At 53.5% G+C, this 17,572-nt stretch overlaps 1 protein-coding gene and 1 long non-coding RNA gene across 6 annotated transcripts in view; one reads left to right on the top strand and one right to left on the bottom strand.

Annotated features, from left to right (window-relative positions):
* Nucleotides 1-5,373: 5,373 nt before the first annotated feature.
* Nucleotides 5,374-17,572, bottom strand: part of RSPO1 (R-spondin 1) — a 28,902-nt gene continuing 16,703 nt past the window's right edge. For all 5 annotated transcript variants that reach the window (XM_069802840.1, XM_069802838.1, XM_069802836.1 and 2 more), the window contains 5 exons: nucleotides 11,517-11,910; nucleotides 8,969-9,160; nucleotides 7,584-7,733; nucleotides 6,962-7,150; nucleotides 5,374-6,150 (listed from right to left, as the gene is read on the bottom strand). In XM_069802840.1, the coding sequence (XP_069658941.1) occupies nucleotides 5,993-6,150; nucleotides 6,962-7,150; nucleotides 7,584-7,733; nucleotides 8,969-9,160; nucleotides 11,517-11,610 (783 nt within the window). In that variant the 5' untranslated portion in view covers nucleotides 11,611-11,910 and the 3' untranslated portion in view covers nucleotides 5,374-5,992. The remainder of the gene's footprint in view (nucleotides 6,151-6,961; nucleotides 7,151-7,583; nucleotides 7,734-8,968; nucleotides 9,161-11,516; nucleotides 11,911-17,572) is intronic.
* On the top strand, nucleotides 15,526-17,117 carry LOC138689439 (uncharacterized). Its single transcript, XR_011328273.1, has 2 exons — nucleotides 15,526-15,836; nucleotides 16,705-17,117. It is a non-coding gene; the product is annotated as an uncharacterized lncRNA (long non-coding RNA).

The raw sequence follows: 17,572 nt of genomic DNA, 5'->3' as shown, positions 1-17,572 counted from the left end.
TGGGCATAAAAAATTAATTCCAAATTGTAGATAATTGTTTAAGCTATCAGACTGGAGGCTCATGTAGATGAGTTTTCCCTGGACAAGTGTGTTTTCTATTAGAGTTGATATCAATCTGTCAGAAGATCCTTTTGATTTTCAGATTTTTAGACTAAATAGTTGAGTAATACTTGCTCTGTTCTCCCCCACTCTTTCTTCCTTTTCCTTAAGAAAACACTCTTTTTATTGTTAGCAAGATATCTTGGAGTGCCTCCAGAAAATTGCTGTCTCTTTCTGTGAAAGAATAGAAATAGCTAGCTTTAGACATGAGGTTATGTCATGGAGAACTTTTGTTGGTAATGCCTCAGAGTTAATTGTTGAATTCCCAAGTTGAAAGCTTTAACACAGAGGTCTCCGCACCACTCTCCCCAGCCTTGCTTATGGCGAGCCCTGTCGTTCCAATCGGAGTGGGCTACAAGCCTGTATTTTCTGTCATGAGAAAAGATTGTACTGATAACATATGAGAATTGCATTCAAACTGGAATAAATTCATTCTTTCAGCTGCGCTCTCCTCTCTCTCATGTTTTTTCCTGACCAAAATTACATTACTGCGGCTAACATTTTTTAAGTATTAGTATTTAACTTGCAGTATCTCTGTAGCTGTGGTTGTTTACTTGTGTATCTGATAACATGTGAGTCAGATATTTTACTCTACTAAACTAATTTTTTGTTGCTGTATGACTCACAAGCTTTTCATTTGCTATTGATGCATCCTCCCGTTTCAATTTTTAACTTTTTTCTTTTCTTCTTCTTTTTAAATTGGCTACAGCGGGATGTTGTCCATACCACATACCAGACAGGACAGGGGGGTTAGTGATAGATGCCAGGCCTGTCGGATCTGCCAAACGGCCTCAGCTTCATTGACAGGACTAGCCTGACCATTGCTGAAATGAAATCACTTCGAATTTTATGTGGCCTCTTCCTTGTCAAAATCCCAGTGAATGTGGTTATGTGATGCCATCAGAATGACTCATTGCCATAATTACATATGTTCTAAGGGGTTATTCCCATTGTATTATTAAAAACTAGTGATGTTTGATTTTTGGCAGGAGCTGTCTTCCTTGTATGATCTACAGATTTTGTCAATTAAATGAAGGAAAAATAGATTTCCAAGACTTCAGAACAAGACTGGACTTGTACTTGGAGCACTTTTTCGGTGTGGTATTGAGCTACTTTGTTTTATTTAACAGGATGAAGGCAACATCAGCCATCTTACTCTCCTTGTTGCAGTGATTCCCCGCAGAGCACAAGGACAGAATTGGGTTTCGTAGCTAGCCTTCAAAATCATCCCAAGCATGGCCAGAAGATACCGTAGATGGTTTATCACCACAGTAGTTTTCCCAACTCACTTCCTCAGGAATAGGTTTTCAGGGAGATGGCTTAAAAGAGTGGGAGGCAGGGCTCCTTGGCAAAAGGTTCCAGGTTTGATGGCTCCTTAACGGAAAAAACAAAAGCGATCCCAGATATCGTTGCCTCGGATCTGGAGTTCCCAAAATGGCGACTGAAAGCAACAGGGGAAAGCTGGAGGGAGGAGAAAATTGAAGTCAAGCAAAAAAGGCAGAGAGGTGAAAAAGTACTTTGGGAGTGCGGGCTGCGCTGTGCCCAGCAGGGTCGAGCCCTCGGAGCGAACGTTGTGCTCAGTCCTGCGCGGTTCTCACAGCCTTCCAGAGCCTTTCAAGAGCTTTCCTCTCTGAATGGACGGCAGTGCTGCAGATCTCTCTCACAGGGATTAAGTGCTTACTAGCAATCTGGAAGCTAAAGCATTTACATATAAATGTTTTACTTCTGTGATTTGATTTTAATAGTCACGAAAAGTGACTTCTTTTCTGGAAAGCTGCACGTGTTGCATCATGCATGTTAGCCTTGCACGTCACAGGATTTGACGTGGCCTTTTGCAGGCCGTTTCAGTGGTGAATGGCAGATGAGGTTCTAACTGGGTGTTTAAGCTTGTGCTGCAAATCACAATGTATTATCTACCTGGTTGCCTTTTTTTTTTTTTCCACTAAGATCCTGCTGCTCTTCAAAAAATCATGGAGATTCTGGCAAGCGGCTCCATCTAAACTATGGTTTGGCATTTGGTTGGGTATAATATATTATCATGTATATAAATGCCATGGGTGTGATTTATTTATGGTGACTGGTTAAATACAGCTGGTATTTCTGTAATTTCAATAGAGGGGTTTTTTTAAAATGTATACCTAACATCTCTCTGTGAAGACTATTGACTTAATAAAATCTGTAAATATATAAAAAAATACCCCTTTTAGTGTTGTCAGGCAATGTAATCCAAATAATAGTATTAGGGATAACCTGTTTCACTATCCTACTCTATTTCCTGTAATCAAAGCTAAGATTTCTTCTGAGTGAGAAATCATTTTAACATAAACATGAACTAAAAAGTATATACATTGCCTCCATCTCCAGGGGGGTAGAAAGCTAGTAAATTATTGTTTGAGGATTATGTGTGCACACGTTTAACTTGACCGTAGCCGGTGAAAAATACGCATTTATATTACACAGAGAGGGTAAGAACATAATACAACCAACCTGTGTTTGGTGAAATATGTCTGCTTTAGCTCCTAAATCTCAGCAAATGAGATAGAAATTAAACAGTTCCAAACTCATGATTGTAAGCTGTTAATATATTACTCCTTGCCCTTTGTTCCCCATTACGTGGGATGAATTGCCCAAAAGCTAAGTAAACTGCCTAGAAACTATCCTGCAGATTTTGAGTAGAAAGAATTCTGTCCAGTAAATCAACACCAGTGGGTTCAACAGTAAAAATGAAGACGTTTTCTGTGCAACAGAGTTTCTGACAAAGGAGCCATCTGTCTGTCTATGCAGCTAGAAATGACTCCAGCAGCTAGGTGGTTGAAGTACAGAGCATGAATAAGCGCAGAAGTCGGAGCAGCAATGTTTTCATGCCATGATCCGTATAGGTACATTTGGCTTCTGGACGGTAGACAGAAGTTGCTTAGGAGAGGCTCTCTCTAGACGTTTTTGATTAGTTGGGATTTGACTCTGGTTTTAGTGAATAAAGCAAACAAAGCTTGTTCAGCAAACCCATTTATTTATTTATTTGTTTAAAGAAGCATATTTTACAGTGATGCCATGGAGAGAACACCACAACAGATTTTATTTGGTGGGCTGAAAGAGAGTGTTCACGTGCGTGTGAGTTGAGACGACATCAACCTATCTAAGGAAATCTCCGGCTTGGACTGTTGAGCTCAGCGTGCAAATCACGTTGGTCAAAGGCAAAATATTTCTAAATTTATAAATGAAGCAACTCTCTAGGATTGGGAATAAGCACAATTCTTGAGCTGATTGAAAAAAAGAAAAGAAATTGGATTTATTTTTTATATTTTCCTCCTAGTTTTTCTAAAACAATTTAATTTTAAAATCACCCATACTGGAAAATCTTGGGTTTTCTTAATATGCATTTTAAACTTTCCTTTGCATTTCTCCCTTTTTCTTCCCATTTTGCTATGAAAAAGGAAGAAAGAAGGGAAGAGGCTACAACAGAAAGAAGTTTGTCATTTTTTTCTAAAAAACTCTAGAGAGTTCTATAAAATAGGTTGTGTTGATTTATTATATGCAGTTTAGTTTTGAAATAGTTGTGCTAATATTGCCATGAGTTACTGTAGGGAATCCAGTCAGTTAACAGAGCCTCCGTGTATAAAACCTTACTAATGCACTCTCTCTTTTCTCTAATCCTTGTTGAGAACTGGATTGAGATACTGCAGCAGGAGGGAGGAAGGAGTCGTTTATGAATTAGCAAGCTGAGGTTCATGAAAGGGTTACTGATTATTGCTGCTAAAAAGCGGAAGGGAAAAACGGTTCTGCTTACATGCAACGCCATGGCACAAACAAAATACTTATCTCACAGGCTAGCTGAGGCTAGAAAATAAAGTGAGATCTGATCTTTCAGCTGGGAGGCTTTCAGGAATCGTCTGAACATGATCCATAAACAACTCAAAGGATGACTTTGAAGAACCTTTCTCTCTCTGCTTGGTATGCTGGTCGTTTATCATTGTGCTGAAATGGAATCCCCTTTAAAAGATATAACGGCTTCTTGTTTACTTAAACGCAAAGTGGATGATGGGCTGAAAGGTTTTGCTGCCAGCAGAGCAGTCACGGAGAGCTTGGTACAGCTCCGGAGCTGAAACAACTGTGCAGCTCCCACGTTCTGCACTGAGCCAAACCAGCCGCAACGCGGATGGGGCGAAGGGAGAGTTTAGGTGTCCTCTGCCGGAGCTGAGTCCTCGGCGGGCACCACGAACTGCCGGCTCTTCGCAGGAGAGGACCAGGACTGCCGGGCATGGGCGGGCGACCCGTCAGCGTGAGCAGGGGGCTCTCCCACAGGCATCCCCGTACAGCCGCTGGCTCGCTCTGCCCTCCAAAACCGCAGAGCGGAGAAGGTGGTACGAAAGCAAGCGCAGCGGAGACTGTATTTGCCGGGTCTAGCTTTGGGGTGAGCTTTTCCCTGCCCATCACCTTACCAGGGAAGCTAGGAGCTTCAGCAGCACGTCACTGATCCACCCCGGGCACATCTCTGGGAGCCACAGCACCTCCCCTGGCTCCCTCCCTCAGGACCAGAGGTCTTTTGCTGAACTCTAGAGGAATTAAATGTATGCACATATTTATATCGAGGAAGCACATTTTAAAATATAAGGGAAACTGAGCGGTATGCCACCTCGTGACACTGCCGAGGGTACAGCTCCCTGTGCAGAGAAGGCAGCGTTCACGTGCACCCGCGCAGGTCTCACTACGTCTCTGTCCCGCACTGTCCTCATCCCGGTTCATCTGCCCAGGTGTTGGCTCTTGCGGAGCAGGAGCACTTGGCTGAATCCAGGGAATTCCAGTCGGTGGCACGCAGACCAGTAGTTTCTACCAAACTTAAAAGTTTGCTTCTCTTCTGCAGAGCCCGAACTGTGCCTTCCCCCTCCCGCCTGCCTTCCCTCCTGCTACGCGCCTGGGTGGTGTCTGGGCAGACGGACGAGCGTGTCCCTAGCTCGGGATGGAGTCCCGCAGCTGTGACTGTACAAGCGGAGTCACAATGTTTCGGCAACCTGCGGTTTGTTGTAACCTCTCATTTTCTCAATCTGCTGCATGTTAACTGGATCCTTCAGTGGGAAATTCCTCACGGGCTCTGCGGAGCACAGCTGGGGTCCTGCGAGTGCAGGACGGCTGATTTGTGGCTGCAGTGCAGCTGGCAACATTTTCTGGGATTTTCTTAAAGCTTTGGTGAGTTTCCCTTCCACAAGTGAGTCTCTGTCCTGTGGGACACCAGCCTCCATAGGGGCCAAGGCATGAACCACACACTCAGGAAGCTGGTTGTCATTTTGGTTTTTGTTTTTTAATTTGAAATAACTCTTTGAAGCAGATTCAGGGTAGATACCACTGACCTCTTACCACAAACGTTTAACATGTATTCGCAATGATAAAGTCATACAGCTTAAAACACAAAATAAAGGGTGGGGGGAAGAGAAAGAGGCCACTGCCTTTGTGTGAGTCTGGGTCCCACGTCAGGGAGAGCGGCCGTGCGGCCCCGGTCTCGTCCCTCTGGCTGCAGCCATGCTGCGCTGGGGCCATGCGCCCGGTCTCGAGTTGAGGCCTTTGGTCATGAAGTCTCGCGTCTGGGTCCTTCGCTGACTCATACTCCACCTCTCCTCCCCGCAGCGTCCCCCGCGGAGCCCTGGGGAGGTGGGCTTCCCTCCATGTGCACTCCCACTCCTCTTCTCAGCAGCATCCTTCTGCGATCCTGGGTGGGGTGTGTGTGTGTGCAGCCTCCTTATTGTCTGTGTGGTTTCTGTCGGGTCTGTGGGTCGGTCTGGGAGTATATGTCTGTCTTTCTGGACATGTGTACGTGTTGTGTAGCAGTGCTCTGGTTCAATAAAGCTTTCATATACATAGCAGCAATGAAGTCTTGCCATCAGGTGACGTAAAGGGGCAGCTACTGGGCAGGGCTAGCGGACGTCGCGGGGACCACAGCCCCTCTCTGTTTGCTCTTCTTCTTCTTGGTGCCAGACTTAGCATCTTTGGTGTCTTTCCGATTTCTGTTCCCATTTGCACTGTCTTGCTTTCCTTGCTCTTCTTTTTTCTTCCTTTTCCCTGCAGTAAAGCAAAGGGGCACCATAAGGCTCTCCAGCAGAGTGAGCTGGCCCGCGGCCCACGGCTGCCGAGGGTGGCCCGAAGGGCTTGTACCCCTCCCCACGCAGAGAGGTGCCCGAGAGCCGCCCTATCTGCCAGGCCGTGCTTTGCATTACGAGCTGTTGCCTAAATAGAAACAGGGAAGAAGGATCAAATCTGGGTTTAGCTTTGTAATTGTCAGTCTCCAGCAGAAGTGTTAACACTTGCATTTCTCTGCGGCTGCATACCAAGCCCCTTAGCTAACGCACGCTGCTGTGTGCATCAGAGGAACAGATCGGCCGTGTCTGCCTCCCCCTGCCCGCCTGTGTAATCCCTGTGGTGTTAGTCACTGCTCAGAACCGGTTTCCCTCAAAATACTCAACCCAGCTGCAAGCCTTGTCCATCCCATAAGAGGGTGACCAAACCACCATTCATCCTGAAGACACTCTAATTCCTGGGAAAAACACAGACCTAAGCATTCTGGTAGAGGAGAAGATGACTCCCATCACTGCAGCGCACAGGCGTGCACCTTCTTCGGCTGCTCAGCTGCCTCACTGCTCTGTGGCCAGGGAAGAAGCTAAAATACCTGAAAGCCTGTGGGACACACAGCAAGCCGTGCTGAGCATCACCCACCCGTGGGTCCTTCTAGCTGCTGTCACGTTGTGTTCCCTGTACCGCAGAGGGGTAGTGAGATGTGCAGTGCATTTATGGTACTGGACAATTGGCTGAATACTCGTGCCTGACAAATAAGGGGTGCTGGGGAGGTATGGTGAGGTATTCCACATCTGCTCACCTTCAGGGCACTGGTTCTTCTGCACAGTGCATCGCCGCACCTCCGTGGTGGCAGGACACAGGGACACATCTCCAGAGGGAGCCTGCAGAATCCGCCGCGTTCGGTCTTCGTTGCCCTTCTTGAAGCCACAGAGCTTCCTCTTCTTGGAGCAGGGCCCCCAGGGCCCCCACTCACTCATTTCACATTGTGCTGCCAGATAACAAGAGAGGCCAGTAGTAATTCTCGTTTCTCCGTTGCTGCCTCAGGATTTCCTGGAGCCCTTGCACGCCATCGCACCTCTCCCCCACTTCAGGCTTGAAGAGTACGTGTGTTTCCCCAGCTGCTTCCTAAGTTTTCAAGGCACCCCCTTCCTTGCCGTACCACACAAACTCTGAGTCACACTTCACAAACACACGGCAGCAACACTGGGGTGCTGCTCCCTGCCTAGGCTGGTCTCCAGAGGGCTCTGCACTCTGAAGGGCTGGGTCTGACCTGTACCGTCACCCACTTGACACAGGCACAATGAGCCATCATCGTCTCTGAGGGGTTCGTTTTATCATCTAAACCAAACTGTAGCAATACACGTGACTGGACCCGACAGACGCACACAAAGCTCAGCGAAAGGTGCCCGAGCATCGCTTACCAGGACTGCTGCACTCCATGGTGCCGTTGGCAGCAGAGTAGCCTTCGGGGCATGTGACGTAACATCTCCCTTTGTGCAAATACAAACCTTCCTTACATTTTGTGCAAAAGTTTCGACTGAAACAGGACTCACAGTTCTCAATTTTGCATTCTGGGGGAAAAAAAAAACCACAGAGCCATCATGTAGTCTGATGTGAGCAAAAGACTCAGGAAGCTCTTCACTGCTAACTGGAGTTCACTCCCGGCTCCAAGGGGTCTGCCAACAGCCAGGGCAAGTCTCTGAACGTCCTGCCAGGCCTGATTGTGCTACTCGGATAGAAGTCAGTTTTCTTTGCACCGTTCCCTGATACAAGACAGAGCCACTGTGCTGCAGCTCTCCTAGCCAGCAGCAGTCACTGCCAGCTTGAAATCAGGCAGAGTGGAAAAGGTTTGGGCTGGTGTTTGCTTTGAGCATCAGTCAGCCAAAGTGGGACAGTGCAAAGAATAAAGTCCTTTTCAGTATCAACTGCTCCAGCTGCAGCTACAGTATGGGCTGCAAAGTAACAGAGTTAGACAGAAATCTGGCCGTGAGGGTGATTTGCATGAAACTGCCAGGGAAGTGATCACATTTTTCCATGTCCAGCTTCTTTCTGGTGCTCTGGCTGAAAGAGGCAGCCCCAGGCCAAGGATCTCGTTCAGAGAGCTGCTTGGCTATGGTGAATGGGCACAGGAGAGAAGAAAAGGTACTTGTGCGAGCAGTACCTTAAAAGCTGAAAGGATCCCCCCCCTTCTCCTTCCTCCCAAAGAAAGAGGGTGCCAGTCTGGCAGCCCAGGTAACAGAGCTTCCCAAATGCCCTGCAAGATGCCACATCCACAGCATACCTGGGCGGTGCTGAGCATGCTGCGACAGGGTAACCCAGCCCTGAAGGCTTTGCCGGTGGCCCTCTGCTCTAATGGACCATTGGTCCACCACCACCACCTGCCCGCAGCATGGAGAGACCCACAGAGGCTCTCAAAGACCACGAAGGCCAAAACTCAAGTCAAAAGCTGCATGGAAGGGCTGATGGGGAGGCAGTGGATGCTTATCCTCCTTCTGAGGGCACTGTTTGGGCAGTATCTAGCGGCTGTTCAAATGGAAGGAGTGTCTCAGCCTGGCTGCACGCTGCACCAGCTGCACCGTGCTGTGGTGGGGAAGCGCCTGGGCACTCAAGGTGCGTTAGCCATCATCAGCATAAATTATGGGGTTATTCCCTGGGTTATTGCCCTGCTCAGCACGGCCTTCTCCCCTTCCATACAGCCACAGCATCTCCTCTCACCTGAATGGAGGCAACACGATTCCCTGCAAAGCACTGCAAAGCTCAGCCACCCTCCCGCATTTCGCCCGTTCCCTCCCACTCCCGTACTCACTGATGCACTTGTTCATGTCTGTATTGCGAAGGCCGAAGTATCCCAGTGGACAAGATGGTAGGCAAATCCCAATTTGCCGGATATCATTCCTCTCCAGAAGGATGAATAGTTTGGGGGAACATCTCAGGCACCCATTGAACTCGGAGCACAGGTCGCAGCCTCTGGCACAGCCCTGACTCAGCTCGGTGCTAACTGGAAGAGCAAGGGAGAGGCGGCAGTTAGTGCCTGCCCGCCCGCGTGGCCGGGCTCTGCACGCACCGGCTTCAGCCCCAACACACTGGCACCACCGGCAGCAAGGGCAGGGACCGCGGCAGCCCGAGGGCTGGGGTCCTGCTGCACCGACACACTCGCTGCGGCTCCCGGTACCGCTCCGGCCGGGCGTCACGGCCCCGTGCCCGATGCCCACAGGCACCAGCGCCGAGCGCGGGCACGAGGGTCGCGACGGCGGCAGCAGTGAGGAGCGGGACCCAGAAGCAGCCACCAACTCTACACAGAGTCCCAGCGCTGTCTTCCCACCAGCCCCCTGCCTCCCAGCCCTGTCCGTCAGCCCTGCTGCCCGTGCTGGGCAGACACCCACGAGGGACACGTGCCTGGGTGGGCCAGCGTCTCCTCCCCGTGTCCCCTCTTGGAGCTGGTGGTGCCGCCTCGCGGAGCTACGGGCACCCTGTGGGACGAGCAGGGCCCGGAGCCGTGCGCTGCTGGAGCGAAACTGTCTGAGTAATTCTGTGCTGCGCTTTGAGCCAGGCTGCGTCCCAAGCTAAATCTCGCTCTGACCCCGCTTATGTTAACGATATCTGGCAGTGCAGGAGATTTCACTGCCCCCAAAATAGAGATGTGTTCTCAGCTCCTAAGTTCAGTCCAAGAAAAATACTCAATCCCATGTCTTGAGAGTTTTCTGCTTTTAATTATCATATAAAATGCTGCTTGTTTTGAAACCAATAGCATTCTTTGCAGGCTAGAATGCAGGTTATTTTTATTAGTTTATTATGCAAGCAGCGTCCTTGTTTATAGAAAAGCTGTGTATTTAAAAAAATGTATTCTTTTAAATACTGTGTTTACTACACTTCAAAAGCAAGCGCGGAGCACCACAGTATTCACATGCCAGACCAAGAGGTAAGAAAACTTTCCTCTCCCCCCGCAGTGACCCGAGACCCCGGCAGTTCCCCTGCTGCCTACCCCAGCCCCATCGCTGGGTCCACAGGCACGGAGGCTGCCACAGCCTCAGGAAATGAAACAGAAAGCAGAGGGGTCCCCAGCCCCGTGGACCCTCAGTGCCTGGCTGCCAGGAGGGTTTGCTGGGTCTGGACTGGGACCTCCCCTGGGCATTTTGGGCCTGGCCCCCTGTACGCAGGGACCCCCAGGGGATCCGGCCCCATCTCTCCCACAGCGCTGGGTCGCAGGGCCAAGGTCTGTTTCTATGGCAAAGGTATAAACTGGGCCCTCACTGGAAACTGCACTTTATAGCATTAGCTATGACATCAGGTTTTCCTTGTTCTCACAGGGCTCAGCAGTCCCAGTTTTAATATAAAATCATTTTTATATAATTTAATTTAAAACAGTTTTAATGTAAAACAGTTCTAAAACTAGCTTACACCAATGAGGGCAAACTCATGTGGCTGCTCTTCTGCCGATTCAGCCTGGTTGCCCTGCGTGAGCCCGGAGCTGGGACCGGCCAAGGACCATCCAGGATGGAGGGATAATTAAAAACCCGTGCACCTTGGGTCGCACTGTGGCCTGGCCACCCCATGGCCCAACGCCCCTGCAGCAGCTGAGCGGGCACCCGTGCACGGCCGCTGCCCGGGGCAGAACCTGCTGGGGGGGCTCCGGGCGGGATGGGGTGGCCGTCGGGGAAAGGACGGTGCGGGGCGGCAGCCTGCTGGCAGAGCAGTGCTGGGGAGTCGGATGGGGACTGATGCACGGCTCATGCTCACATGCTCCCTTCCCCTCCTTCTACTGCTCGCTTCTCCCAGCAAGGTGCCTGACCATGGCGGGGGACCCCGAGGCTGCCGGCCTCGGCGGGGTGCAGGATGGGATGCGCACGGCTGCCTGCCAGATCCGTGCCTGTGGGGGCGAAGGCGGGCAGGGGCCGGGGCAGTCGAGGCGCTCCGGGAAGCGGGGAGGTCGACCCTGTCCTGCTCTGCAGAGCCAACTCCTCCAGCCGTGAGCGCTGCCATGGGCACCAGCTTACCCGAGGGCCGCAGCCCTGGGGAGCAATGCCAGCCGGTCCCTGCCCTGAGCCGCAGGCTGCAGGGCAGCTCTTCCCCATCCCTGCCCGGCGCTGCCTGCGGGGTTAGTGGGGGCAGCTGCCAGGGCGCCGGGGCAATTGCCTGAAGCTCAGGGCTGCGGCAGGTCCGGCGGGACAGGGGAGTGCACGTCTGTGCACGGGAGTGGGACTTGGGGAGCTGCGGAGGCTCGTGGGGCACCCCGGGTTCTGCCCAGCTCTCTGCGTTGGTAAGACATTCACCAACTTTCACATTCACGTTCACCACCTGCACAAACCGTACAGCATCACGAGAAGAAGTAGAGAAGAAAAGTATTTCATACATACTTCGTCTTTGCCTCTTGCCCTTCACCACTTTGCTGCTGCCTGTGAGATCCATCGAGCTTAGAAAAACCACCACCACAAACAGTCCAAGCTGCATAGTAACTCTCCAGCGCTGCAGACCCTCTGTCGCAGGGTGGTCGGAGGAGCCCGCTCCACAGCTGGGGATCTCTCTGCGGCCGCTAAAACGTCTCGGGCAGGATCAGAGCTGAGAGTCTGTGCATGAAACCTGGTACGGGACCATATCCACAAACTACATCAGCAACAGTGAGCTTAGGTAGCAGGTAACATGGCTCTACCTTCATCCCCGTAAGGAGCGCAGGAGCTTGGCTCTAGTCCCATCTGGGGGCTCTGGCAGCGAGCGTTAGCTGCTTGCAGTTTCCAAATGCACTCGCAGGAACTGCAAAGGAAGAGGAGAACAGATTAACTTGACAGTCGACATCTCTCCCGTTAACGGCTGGGCTCGGCACTGCGGCGGGCAAGCGCAGAAGCCGTGGAGCAAACCGGGGGAGCGGCACGCAAGGAGTGCAGGCAGATGGCGGCACCCGGAGTGGCGTGGGGCGAATCGCCCTCCAACCTTATCCACAAGCCACTGCGTTGCTTAATAACAGTTAGCACACGTAGAAACGCCTAACGCAGCTTTGCCATCTGCCGATGCTGCATACGGTTATAGCTGTAACTTGTTTAAAATAGTGCCAGTCCCCCTCGGCCACCCCTCCTCGAGCAGCAGATGGCCTCTGCAGACTGCCAAGTGCACAAGATGTTTCCCATCAAGTGGGCACCTCTGGGGCTGGTAGTCGAGCCAAGCAGAAAGCGAGCCTGCAGTCCCAAGCCAGAGACGGGGCTGTCTGGGGACGGGGCGGGATCATCCCGCGAGCTGCCCGAAACGCCGCGTTTCTGCTCGGAGGGAATTTCCAAACCTCCCAGCTCCCACTCCCCCAGAGTGGCAGGGAAGGGTCAGCGCTGCCTGCGTGGGCAGAGGCAGTGCCGAGCGGGACAGAGCGCAGGAGCTGCTCTGCCATGGGCTCGCTGGCTCTCGCACGGCCCTGCCGGTGGAGGAAGCCCGGCATTCGGCAGTGAGCGCAGCCGTATGTGCCGCGCTACCCTTGCCAAGCTCCAGTGGTGAGTTGCCCGACGTGTGTGGCAGGACAGGGCGATGAGACGGCAATGCCAGGAGGACAGGCTGGGCAACCAACCAACTGTTCCACATGAACTTCTTGGAGAGCAAAGGGAAGCCCAGTGCAGCAGGAAATTGCCGGATGGCAGCCCAGCGCGCAGGGCTCCAGGTGCAGCCAGCCCGGGAGCTGCTGCGTGCCCCATCCTTGCCCTGGAGCATCTGAGACCTTGCTCCTGCTGGCTGTGCTGCCCGACTCCAGGGGAGAGGCAGTGCAGGCAGGGCTGTTGCTCCCCCGGGAAATGACCTGGGAGGTGGTTTTCCGTGTGCCCTGTGACTGGCGTGCAGGAAGGGCGACCTCCGGGGCTGCACCGAGAGCTCTGGCGCTGCCAGGCAGGGCCATGCTCTTCTCTCTGCAGCTGGCAGAGCGAAGCCCTGCCAACGGCTGCCATTGTGTGGGAATAAAGGCGACAACATTCACTCTGTGAAGTCAAATGAAACAGAAAATGGTTTTAATCCCTTTATAATAACTGCGCAATCGCCGATGCCCCAAATGGCCAGTGATGACGGTGCTGGAACGAAGCCCGGCTGCAGCCCGCGCACTGCCTGCGGGACGGACACAGGCTCCGGGGTGCCGGCCCCCTCCCGTGCCCACCGTGGGGTGGGGGACTTGCTGAGGGGCCACCGGCTGGAGCAGCTCCCCTGCTCCGGCCCAGCTGTAGGGTGGTTATGGCTACGGCAGCAAAATACCTGAACAGAGAGGGCTGCCCACAGCAGCCGTAGTGGGCTGGCAGCATCTTGAGTCAGCTGCTGCTGGGAGATGTGACCCAGGTACTGCTGGACCTTGCAGCAGCACGTGCCTCCACACCGAGATGTGCCCTGGAGCGGGCACCTCACAGCAGCTTTGGCTCATGTGTGCCGGCGAGACCTGCAGGCCATCAGGTGCTGCAGAGCGCTGCCATCGTCCTCCCGCCCGGATAGCCTTGAACTTTTCACCGTGTCCCTGCCGCGACTCTGCCGAGCGCTGCTGGGGCAGGAGCACAGCGCTCCCCATGTGCTTGTCGTTACAGCCCGCAGCTCATCCACAGGATTTTCAAATAAATAATTAGTTGCTTGTGTAAACACCAACTTGTTCTGCACTTCCAAGTCTGTTTGCTGCAAGCTGCTTTATAAACACTGTCAAGTGCTTAAGCTGGGCTGTTGGGAGTGTTTACCAGAGCGGAGAGCTGTGCCGGGAGGGGATCCCACCCCAGCCCCGCAGCCTCCCTCCACACCGTGCTCACGTGCAGAGACCTGGGCACGGCACGGGGCTCCCCTGTGCGGGGGGGAGGCAGCACAGGCAGCCGGACCCTCCGGACGGATGGCCTGGCACAGTATGGCAACGTACGGCACGGCACAGCCAGAGGACCCCAGGGATGCTAGCTGGTGTGAGCAGGGCAGCGTCAGTACAGCATGGCCCAAACTCTCCCCAAATTAGCGCTGAGCGCCAGCTGCGCTGGAGGGAGCACGGTGCCACCACCCCGGCCTGGCTGCCCCTTATTCTTAATTACGGCGGCTTTGCAGGTGAAGTGCATTCGCAGGAAGTACAGGCTGAACCCGCTCCGCGTCCTGCAGTGTTTACACAACACTCACAGTTTAGGCAAAGTCCCCTCGGTGCGGAGACAGCAGCGGGGATATTCTTAGGGAGCAAATACAGCCCCAGCGTGCCAAGAGCCAGCGTGAAGTTTATGCCGCCACCACATACCCCATCTCTCAGGGCTTGTTCAGTGCAAGGGCAGGGAAGTGCCATGGGAAACCTTGAGGCCACAACACAAACCAGACAAACACACACTTTTTCCTCCTTGTTTCCTTGCTTTGTGGCCCAAAGAGAGCCTGGGCCTCCGGCCACAGCTGCCCACTCAGCACAGAAAAGCTACTGGCATCCTGGATGCTGAAAAGCCAGTGCCAAGGCGGGTCACAAGTAACATCCTCATGTTTCAAAACCTCCCTGCAAGCACACAGTGTCTGCGGCATGCCCACCAGCAGACGCTGCCGCAGAAGGGCCGGGCTTCCAGCTCTTCCCACCCTTACCTCAGGACACAAATTGTGATTCTTTCTGCTATTGCAGCCATCAGTCAAGCTCAGGTTGCTGCAAACAATTTCCAGTCTAAACATTAGCAGGATTTATGCCATTATCCCATCGACAGGAAGAATTTGGGGTAACCTGAATTGCTCTGAATTCATTTATGGAGAGACCTGGCCCCTGCTTCTGAGATGACAGTAAGCCTTGTTTGCAATTCAATCAGGATAAATTGGTCCTTGGGAGCTCCAATGCAAACCAGAAAATGTAAACCATCCAGATAATTTACCATTAGTCCTCCTACATGCAAGGTGAGAAAGACCAACATTATATCCCCGGGATATTCAAGACCTAATCCTCAATAACTAAATTGCTGATATATTGCCTCTTGCTGAATGTATCAGGCTATCCGTAATGTAAACGGGCTCTCCAAAGGTTTACTGAGTCTGAGAGAGAAGGACCAGATGCTTGTGAAAGGGCTGGAGGCAGGACAAGTCCGATCACAGCAGCAGCAGTAATGAACCCCTGGGAACCGCCAGGTCGGCTGCCAACAGCCAGCTGGACATCGGCTATGAGTGCAGAGGAATTTGGGTTTCCAGGTCCTGGAGCTGGATAGAAAATTTGAATTTCACCTTGGTAGTCTGTTTAGGGGGTGTGAATATGCAAGGAGAACAGGTTTCAGAAATGTCCTTGCCTGCAGAAGGAGTCACAGTTTTGCAGGGTTTCACCCTGGTTCGTTTGGTCCCAGCAGCCTCCCAGCCCCGCACCCGGCAGTTCGGGCGTGGGGGATGACACCCACGACAAAAGACCCCGAGCCCTCTCCAGCCCCAGGGCAGGCAGAGTCCAGCTCCGGGGGGGTTGTTTATGGCAGCAGCCAGCTCCACGCTGCCGGCAGACTCCCCAACCTGCCTTTGTGTCAACTTTCAACAAGCCTGTCGAATAAGGATAATGGCACCCGGATATCAGAGGCGCTGGGAGGGGAAGGGGAGGAAGAAGAGGAGGAGGAAACAAGAGTGGGCTGCGAAGGAGAGCGGCGCCATGCACAAGGACGGCGTCCACGGGGCATGCAGCGGCCCTTGCTCCCGGCACTATGAGCTGCTGCCTGGTGTCTGAGCCAGCCAGAGGGGGGCTGCAGGGGAACAAATCCCAGCAGGTACTGGAGGGGAGATAAAGGAGACTGCTCAGGGGTGGGGGGAAACGTGCTCCTGCAGGCTGGCACCGGGACCCGCCGTCCCATCCGCGGGTGGAATGGCTCCCCAGCACCCACCAAAGCCCCCGGGCCAGTCTCAAGCAGCAATAGGACGGGGCGACGCTGGCGCGGCACCCTGCGCCCTGCACCCTGCATCAGGAGGCACCGCTGCCACCGTGAGCCCCCCCGCACCCTCCCCAGTCCAGCCCTGCCCCGGAGAGCGGCCGAGCCGCTCCTGCAGCACGGCTGAACCTCAACAGGTGGGACATAGCCAGCAGGAGAGGAGGCATCTTTCAAACAAGCAGGAGCCCACACACGCGTTTATCTCTGCATGCCTTGCCCTACCTTGGCAAAAAGTCTCCGGCAGGCAAAGCTTCCCGAGACATCTAAAGCTTGCAGCCCCAGGTGTGGCTGCGCGGCTCCCCAGCCCGGCGAGGGAGCAGAGCCAGCGAGCTCTGAAGCACACATCTTCCCTCGCTGCCCCGGCGCCTGCCAGGAGACGCGGGTGTCAGGAACCAGCCCGGGGAGGCGAGTGCCAGCCAGTGCGGAGCGGGAGCCTCATCCACGCGCGGTCAGAGGCTATCGACGGGCAGCAGCAAGGGAGAGGGGCACAGAGGTGGCCCCCGAAGAGCGGTTCGGGGCCGGCTGCCTGCCCTGTGCCGGCTGCACGGCTGCCTCAGCACGAAACCCCTCCGGGCAGGAGGGGGAGGCGGTGGATGAGGGCTGCACAGGCGCTGCAAGCTGGGGTGCTGCAGGACCAGCAACACCCCATCTGCCTGGGCACCCCAGGCAGCTCGTTCAGCCCTGTGGCACCATCATTCCTATTTTACAGGCACACAGAGATGCGCCCGCAGTGCTGGTGCTCCCCGAACTCAATGTTTCTGCTCTGCCTGCGCTAGGTGACCCCCCATGGCCGGAGCGCCCTGTCTGCTCTACAGCAGGAGGAAGGCAGCACGGTGCCGCAGGTAGCGGGTTTGGGGGCCCTCACTCTCTTTGGGAAAGCCTTGCTGTCTTTCCGAGGGGTGTTTCCCTGTCGGCAAGGCAGAGACAGTGCTAACGCTACATGAGCGGCACTGTGAAACCCTCCACGGAAGAAGGTCCCACACACGCACGGCTCGGTCATCGCGACTGCCACAGGGTGTCTCACGCGCCTCCAGCCTGCAAACATCTCTGCACATGCACATGCAGAGCCACTTTGTTCTGCTTAATCCTTGAAGCAATAAAAGAAGGCTGCATTAAGTCAAATTTCCGAACCAGAAGGTCTTCATTTGATATTATATCCGAGTGCCAAGTTCTGCAAAATCCCTAACCCATAAACTTCACTGAAAAAATAAAATAATAAAAAACAATCTGGCAGCAGAGTTCTCCACAGCATTGTTGAGGTCTGACTCCTTCCACCAGCTTCTGCACTGCATTCCCCGGATCTGCGGAGCCGTGCTGTGACCCGCTAATGGGGAATACGCCGAGGAGAGGCTCCTGCCCGCGGCCGCCCCACTGCCCCAGCCTGGCAGCAGGGAGTCTCTCCGGAGCCCTGCAGCGGCAGCACCCCAGTCTCCCCGCCGGCTCCAGCCCCCTGCTCCGCTCAGCACCAGCTCCTCGCCCACCCTGTGCAGTGCCCGGCACAGTAGCTGCTCCAAGTAATGCTGCGATTAATAGTGCCACAGGCCTCTCTCCGGGAGTGCTTCTGCTTCAGCATTGTA

Source organism: Haliaeetus albicilla, chromosome 16 (genome assembly GCF_947461875.1).
Source record: "Haliaeetus albicilla chromosome 16, bHalAlb1.1, whole genome shotgun sequence".
Classification (NCBI taxonomy): domain Eukaryota; kingdom Metazoa; phylum Chordata; class Aves; order Accipitriformes; family Accipitridae; genus Haliaeetus; species Haliaeetus albicilla.
Note: the sequence above shows the minus strand (reverse complement) of the source record. Positions and strands in the feature narration are given on the sequence as shown.